The following is an 8,294-nucleotide window of genomic DNA, read 5'->3' as shown; positions in this document are numbered from 1 at the left end:
CCTGATTGGCTGTGGCTGAAGAATCAGCTATAATGAATTAGATTAACTGGAAGCCAATCTTCTGGGAGTTATCTAAGGTCCCACATATAGAAACCGAGGCCTGGGGAGGTCAGGATTTCACTTCAATCTGTAAACCCAACCTGGTAATGTGTAAGAGTCTCCGTATGACACAGGTTTTGCAGAGTGAAAGCTGCAGGACTGAAGGGAACATGGGTAGAAGCTAAGGCTGGGCACCGGGAATTTGCTTTGTTTGATTTCAAGTGTGCCTGGTTCTTATCAGTTGGATTAAGAAGTTTGTAGCTTGTTTTGGGTTTTATAGGAATCCAGTGGTAGAAGACTTTAAATGTTAAAGTCTTTGAGTTTTTTTTATAAGACTGGTTACTTAAAATTTATAACTGTTTGTACTTTGTGTTCCAAAAATGAGGTCTTGGGGAATCAACAAGCAAATAAAGATTATGGTAAAATAATGCTGTTTTTATATGTCATGTTGACAAGTGGTAAGTTGTGATGATTAGATGATTAATTTTTATTAACTTGACACAAACTAGAGATACCCAAGGGAAGAGAGCCTCAGTCAAATGGTTTTATTTGTCTTACTGTTTTGGGGACATAACTGTGGATATAATCTTCATGAATTATTGACGTGAGAGGGCCCAGACAACTGTGGGCATTGTCACCCCTAGGTGGGAGGTCCTGGGTTGTGTAAACCAATAAGATGAGCAGGCCAGGGGGAGCAGGCCAGTAAGTGGCACTCATCTGTTTCCTGCCAGTTTTCCAGCTTGAATCCCTGATTTGACTTTCTCCTGAGCCATCGATGATTTGGATGTAAACTGAATGAATTTTATTCCCCATCTCAGTGGCTTCTTAGTTATTTATCTCAGTAATAGATAGAAAATTTACTCAAACACCCAAAGAGGTCACCCATTTCTGGCACTGCCTTTTTGTTCATTAGCCTGTGGTGTCTGGTCGGCCTATTCGTGACCCATGTATAGTAATTCCATTTTAAGTCTTTTTATGTATGTGTGTATATAAGCTTTTAGAATGGAGAAAAATTCATCCATTCTTAATCATAAATATCATAACTATTAGCACACATTAATTGTACAAGTTAGTAGGTTTGCAGTAACACTTTAATATATGCATTTGTAGTGGTTCCCATCTCCTTGCCTTCCCTTTTGCTGTCCTCTCCTTTCCCCCTCCAAATCCCCTCTTCTACTCATTTATCTAATTTCTATTTTCTTTACTTTCATTTTCCCCTTCTTTCATTTTCTTTTTGTTTTTACACCGGAGAATGCATATGTATGTGTATCTCTACACATCTGGTTTATTTTGCTTGACATCATGTCCTTCAATAACATTAATTTTTCTATAGATGTTCATATTTCCTTGTGGCTGCATATTACTCTCTTGTTTCAGATATAATTAATGTTTTGCTCATCCATTGTCTGACTAGGTTGCATACTTATGTTGGCAATGGTCAATGGTCCTAGAATAACATACAGACACAGGTATCTGTCTTTTATGGTGACCTCAGTTCCCTAGATAAATGTATATAAATGGTATTACATTAGCTGGATCATTGGTCCTCCCTTTCTTTCTTCCTTCCTTCCTTCCTTCCTTCCTTCCTTCCTTTCTTTCTTTCTTTCTTTCTTTCTTTCTTTCTTTCTTTCTTTCTTTCTTTCTGTCTGTCTGTCTTCTTTCTTTCCTTCTTTCTTTCTTTCTTTCTCTCTCTTTCTTGCTTGCTTTTCTTCCTTCCTTCCTTCCTTTCTTCTGTCTGTATGTCTTCATTTCTTTCTTCCTTTTCTTTTCTTTTTATTTCAGAAAATCCACACTGTTATACTTGGTGACTTTATCAACACAAAATTTTACCAACAACATATGATGGCAGAATTACAATGTCAGGGTTCCTGAGTCTCAGGACCCTGCTTACAGCAGTACTAAATTTGAGCAGAATGGAAAGTGCTTCATAGGTCAGAAAGAGCTTTAGAAGAAAAAGTGTTTGTGAAGGGTGGAGCCTGCTGAAAGAACTGAGGTGCCTGTGAAGTTGGAGACAGTGCTGTGGGGAGATAAAAGGCCACCTGAGTTCCCCACAAGCTTCAGTCTAGGAGGAATGGACAAGATCCTGACAGCATCCTTTTTACTCCTAGGCCTTCACCTGGCTGGTGAGTCATGGAGGAGAAAACCTAGGATATGGGATTAATGTGTAGGCACAGGAGAATTAGGGCACCAGGAAGTCATGATATCATAAGCAGGAAGTACATTCCTGGGAAGCTAACAACAGTTGTTATTTCTCTACACAGGGGTGAGTGGCCAGCAGGAGAGACGTGACCAGCAGCAGGTGAAACAAAGTCCCCAATCTCTGACAGTCTGGGAAGGAGGACCCACAGTTCTGAACTGCAGTTATGAGGATAGCACTTTTGACTACTTCCCATGGTATCGGCAGTTCCCTGGGGAAGGCCCTGCACTCCTGATGGCCATACGATCAGTGTCCAGTAAAAAGGAAGACGGTCGATTCACAGTCTTCCTCAGGAAAAGTGAGAAACAGCTCTCCTTGCACATCGAAGACTCTCAGCCTGGAGACTCAGCCACCTACTTCTGTGCAGCAGGGGCACAGTGCTCTCCACACACCTGCAGCCCAGACCCAAATCTGCAGCTGAGGCTCCAGCAAAGCCCTGCTGCGGGCTGAGCCTGCAGAGATGCACAGGAGTTGTCATTTGTGGGAACAGTGGGTGTAAGGATTAGACTCATTCAGTCCGGAGACTGCCCAAGCTAAAGTCACAGCTTCCTTTTCTCTACTCCCCTCGTTCCTCAGAAACAGCTGGAGTTTTCCATGGCTTTAACCAGTTTAGATGAATGGCTCTTCTGAGTAGTTGTACAACTAGTTCTCTGTGTGGTTGGTTTGTACTAACTGTAAGTTATAAAGGCCCCATCTACCTACTCTATTGTCAATGGTGTTAATGTGTGGATGTTACAACCCAGGGTCAGGAGACCTTGACTTTGACTTCTGGGATCGAAATCACATAGATGTTTGTTTTACCTTAATTTTGTCTTGTTACCAGAGAAGTGGTGATTTACATGACCTCTCACCTCTTCTACTTCCTCTAGCTTTGCCTCTCATATCCACATCTACCTTCAACAAACTCAAGTATGTAAAGCAGGAGCTCCTCACAAGGATGAAGGTGTATCTACAACAGACAAATGACGTCAGACGGGAAAGAAGAATTCAATTTACTCACATAATGAAAGCTTACAGAGCCCCAATTCCAGCTTTCATATTACAGAGGGCTTAACATTACTTGTATAAATTTGGGAATTCTATGGAATAATTATTAGGAATTATGGAATCATCAATTTGTCTTCATAGCATTGCTACAAAAAAAGCACGTCCTAGTTGATCTGCAGAAAATCTGACCAATAATGTGGGATAATGCTCAGGAATTGTTATATTGATCTAATAATGACTGAAAAGCTTATCAGCAATAAGACTCAATCCTGAGGTCAGATTTCTGAAAGCCTTGCAATTCAGAATTATCCATCGCAGCCATGTAATATGATGTGTTATCTCCAGAAGGTCACTTGTATGTGTTAGCCTTCCTTAGCTGGCTCCTGACAGATAAATACCATTGAAGATGTTTGAAACACAGTGATCAGAGAGAGCAGAGAGCAGAGAGCAGAGAGCAGAGTGGGCAGAGAGAGCAGAGAGAGCAGAGAGAAGAGACCTAGTAAAGACAGCAGAGAAAGAAGTCAGGCTTCTTCTAACCATGAGGGGCAGCTTTCTTCTTTAACAGCAGGTTTCTTCTTGCTGACCAGGACAGGGCTTTTCATACTCAATCAAAAGAAGTTTTTCTTTCTCTAAGCAATAAAGGTTAAAGCTTATTTTTCTTCCAGAATGTATGAGGTTTTCCTGTATTGGCATTTACTCTATGGAACTTGCTCATGGGGGCTTTTGCTCCATGCATATGCATACGCAAGTATAGGAGTGTGTATGTATGTATGCATAAATACATGCACAGTTGATGAGACAGGTGATCAGACCTGATGTGTTTGTTTGTGCATGAATGTGTGTATGAATGTGTATGTATGTCTATGCATTTTGCTTGTGTAAAAGTACTTCTTTCTGTGAGCATGACTTTCTTTTCCTGATTCACTAAAAGTTAATGCTCCAAGCTTCCCTCTAGTAAGAGGCTGGACTTCCAGGCAGGAGAGAAAAGAACAAAGAATTTCTTTACTTAATCCTGCACTGCTATAAAGCATATGCTAATTGCCAGAGAACTATATACTAAATTTATAAAGTAAGAGTTATGATTCCCAGCATTTATTTAAGCACTGAGAATTATAAAGTAAATTATAACAAGTTAAGAATTCCAGTACTTAGGCAAGAATAGAGAATTATAAAGTAAATAATGAGAGAGGTAGAGACTTAAGTTTCCCCAGTGTTTAATGAAACACAGAACCGTAATAAAAATTTAAGTTTCTAGCACAGAACAGTAAGAAAGAGTTAAGTTTCATGCAAGGCAATGAACCATCAATCTTTTGGCTCTCATCTAATGCCGTTTTGCTCAACCCATTCCAGCTGGGGAGGCCCTTAGTATTTATCTTCTCTCCTCTCCTTTATTGGCCAACCATCCCACTTTTGAATTAAGTACACCATTATCCTTATTTTCCTGAATTATTGATTTGTTTTTAATAATTCCTTAAATATTAAGCTTTATTGTTTTTAAAAGATTTTATTTTTGTTTGTATATGTATGTATGAGCATACTCAGACATGTGTAGGCACACATGTGTGCATGTGAAGGCCAGAAGATTGTGTCTACTCCCTCAAAGCTAGAGTTGCAGGTTTTGCAGGACACTAGCTTGTCAAATGGGTCGTGAGAGCTGAGCTTCTGCCTTTACCATGAGCAGCAAGTGCTTTTCATTGTTGAGCAATTTCTCTTAAGCTTTATCTTCACTGAAGTATTGTCAGTCAATTAAATCTCAAGGAAAGACCAAGGAGCATTTAGAATGAGACAGATTGTCCAGCCCAGGACCCAAACCCAATGCACTCCAAAGCCACATCTCAGAGGCTGCGGCCATGCAGCAGAACATCCCCCTGCTCTGTGGAGAACTAGAGCAGGGGCAGAGCCCTGCCATCCTGAGCTCCCCAGGCTGCTGTGGCTCCCATGTTCTCCTGCTAAGTACAGGGACTGCAGTCCAGGGCATGTGGTCTCAGCTCTCAGCAGTGAAGTGGGCAGAGGAGGATACCTCAGAGTCCTCAGTAGTCTCTGATGTACTTGATCTCAGAGAGGTCTGAAAGTCTTTCAGAGACCTTGTTTGTATTTTCTCTTTCGAGTCTCTTTTGAGTTTTTTCATTCATTGGGATAAAGAGAGCAAGTGAAAGATTATGAACTGCATTCTATATGGCAATACCATAGTACACAAAAATCCAAACACCAATTTACATGGCATTAACATGCCCCTCAGTGATTGCAGGTTATTTGTACTGTGCTCATGTAATAGTCTTGAGTCAGGAGAGACATGGCAAGCTTATCAATGACCATTTTGTAAATGAAAATTAAATAGAATTTAACAATAAAGACTTCAGGGCAATGGTATGGAAACTTTTAGGACATATAATATGTAGAGTTCTCTATCTAAGAGTGCAAGAACCATCTTCTGAATGAACCTTATTTTTAGACTTTTAAAAGTTAATCTGTGTTTGTAAATATGGGTTTTTAAATTATCATTCTTTATCTCTGCTTGTGTTTCTTGGATTCTATCTCTTTGCCTCTGTCTGTCTCTGTGTCTCTGTGTTCCTGTGTCTGTCTGCCTGCCTCTGCCTCCCTATTTGTCTGTCTGTCTCTCTCTCTCTCTGTCTCTCTTTCTCATGCTATCTCTCTCTGTCTCTCTTTCTCATTCTGTCTCTGTCTCTGTCTCTGTCTCTGTGTGTGTGTGTGTGTGTGTGTGTGTGTGTGTGTGTGTGTGTTGTCTGTCTGTGTCTGTGTGTATTAACCTGTGCTTATGGTCAACATTTGCTATCTTTCTCTATGGCCGTCCACCTTTTTATTTGGGGTTGGGTTAGACACTCTCACTGAACTTGAATGTCACCAACTCAACTACACTGACTGACTTGTGAAACCCGAGAATATTTCTGTCTTCGCTTTCCCGGTCTGGAACTGCAGGTGAACGCTACAACATCTGGATTCTTATGTGGCTGCTGGTGATCCACACATAGGTCCTCATGGTGTACAGAAAGTACTGACTCAATGAGTATCTCTGAGACCTCCAAAGACTATCATTCTATTACTGTTACAGTTTCACAGAACTTAAGCAGACAGAGGTCTTCTGGAACCCGAATGGACTGCCCTTTACTACAGGATTTAGAACTAGCTTTGTTGATTACAGAATTTAAATAAACCCTAGCACTCATTAAAGGAGGAAGGTTACTTCAGATCAGTGTTTCATGGGGAGATGCAAGGGCCTGTGAGGACTTTTTCCTTGTTAACCTTTATTAGCAAATTGATGTAGAGAAGAAAACATATGATAATGGTCTGTAAGTACATTCCTTATCACATATGGTTCATGATGAATTATCCCACTGAATAATACCCATGTGTGTAATGCAGGTTTGTCCTCAGAATGGATTTTCCTATGCTCCCTTTAAAGCTCTGCCTCATTTATCTAAGAAGAAAGAGAAGGAAGTAAGTAAAAGTCTGCGGAGAGCTACACCTTTTCTCTCTCTACGTAGAACTTGTGGCCTATGATCTTACAAAAACCCATTTCCTGTTTGGGGTGCTATGTAAGAATGTAAGCAGTGAACATGTACACTGTCAGGCACTCAGACACTGCTCTCTGAGCTGAGAGAGAACGGACACACTCCTGCAGAGGGACAAGTGCCACATGCCTCCTCGGAGCCTGCTCTGTGTGCTGGTGGCCCTGGCTTTGTCTGGTATGATGCATCGTGTATAACTAAGGGTATCCAACAGGAAGCATTGCCCCAGGCATATGACGGTTCCTATAGACACGGGGGGCAGGAAGGATGGGAGGGAAGCCAGACAATGTGCATTCAGTCAGCTTTCTCTGTGGGTCCTGAGGTGCCCAATGCCAACAGTGTTTGGTTCACACTGTCACGGGGTAAGCTTTTAATTTTTCTTTTGATTGCTTTTCAGGATCTAATGTGGCCCAGGAAGTGACTCAGGTCCAGTCAACAGCAAGCAGGCAGGAGGGAGAAGAAGTCACCCTGGACTGTTCATATGAGACAAGTCAGAACGTATATCATCTTTTCTGGTACAAGCAGCTTCTTAGTGGAGAGATGGTTTTCCTTATTCGCCAACCTTCTTATGATTCTCAGAACCAGAGGAGCGGCCGCTATTCTGTAGTCTTCCAGAAATCACTCAAGTCCATCAGCCTTGTCATTTCAGCCTCTCAGCCAGAGGACTCCGGGAAGTATTTCTGTGCTCTCTGGGAGTTGGCACAGTGTTTGAAGTGACAGCACAAGCTGAACAAAAACTGGGGCTCCTTAAACAGAGCCCCTCTGAGGGAGGGAGCCCAGCTGAGACGCACACCTGCACATCCTGAACAAGAAGATCTCACCTGTGGACGCTCCGTCTGTGTCTGCATCAGAACTGTGCTTCTAAGTAAAACCTCAGACCATGCAATTTAGAAAGAATTTTGGTGAGCGGCTTTCTATAATACTTTGTCTTTACCCAGAGTTAAAATTAGATCACAGAGAACAGGTGTTGTATTTTCCACAGTTGGGAATCTTGCACCACAGTAATTTGTTAAGTATCAGTTTCTCCTTAAGTTGAGAATAGCACATACCTCACATGTGGTATCTGGAATAGCAGAGCTTATTTCCTGGTAAAAGTTCCACTCAGAGAAGGAGATGCAGCATGAGTGAGGTAGGCAGAGACAGATTATAAGGAGTTTTCCCCATGAAATCATTGGTGGTGACTGGGTTATTACCACAAAACTTTGTCTTTGCATCATGGCAATCAAAGACTATTAAGAGGTCCAATATTGTGTATGTATCCATGGCTTTTGTAAATTCATGATTTCATCCTCAACATCCTTCCTAGAAGACTGCATATTTGTTATTAGTATGTGTAGTTTTATATTTTGTTACCTTGTTGTCTTGTAATTTAATGTTGTTACAAATCTTTTATGACTCTAGTCTTACAACAGCTCTATTGCCCAAAACTATGACTTTCATGCTTCCTTTCTCATTTAAGTCCTTCTCTTTTGCATTTCCTAATCATTTCACTAGTTAAATATTAGTTCAAAATCTGAACATTTTCATCCAAATGTCATTAAACT

General features: G+C 41.1%; 2 gene segments (V, D, J or C); both read left to right on the top strand.

Annotated features, from left to right (window-relative positions):
• Positions 1 to 2,067: 2,067 nt before the first annotated feature.
• On the top strand, positions 2,068 to 2,686 carry LOC116913664. The segment is given in 2 exon segments: positions 2,068 to 2,162; positions 2,301 to 2,686. Coding segments are annotated over 2 exon segments (438 nt in total).
• Positions 2,687 to 6,878: 4,192 nt separating this feature from the next.
• LOC116913258 lies at positions 6,879 to 7,467 on the top strand. The segment is given in 2 exon segments: positions 6,879 to 6,927; positions 7,148 to 7,467. Coding segments are annotated over 2 exon segments (369 nt in total).
• The last annotated feature ends 827 nt before the right edge of the window (positions 7,468 to 8,294 follow it).

The sequence above is a fragment of the Rattus rattus genome, chromosome 12 (genome assembly GCF_011064425.1).
Source record: "Rattus rattus isolate New Zealand chromosome 12, Rrattus_CSIRO_v1, whole genome shotgun sequence".
In the NCBI taxonomy this organism is placed as follows: domain Eukaryota; kingdom Metazoa; phylum Chordata; class Mammalia; order Rodentia; family Muridae; genus Rattus; species Rattus rattus.
The sequence above is the reverse complement of the archived record's forward strand: the minus strand, read 5'-3'. Positions and strand labels throughout refer to the sequence as shown.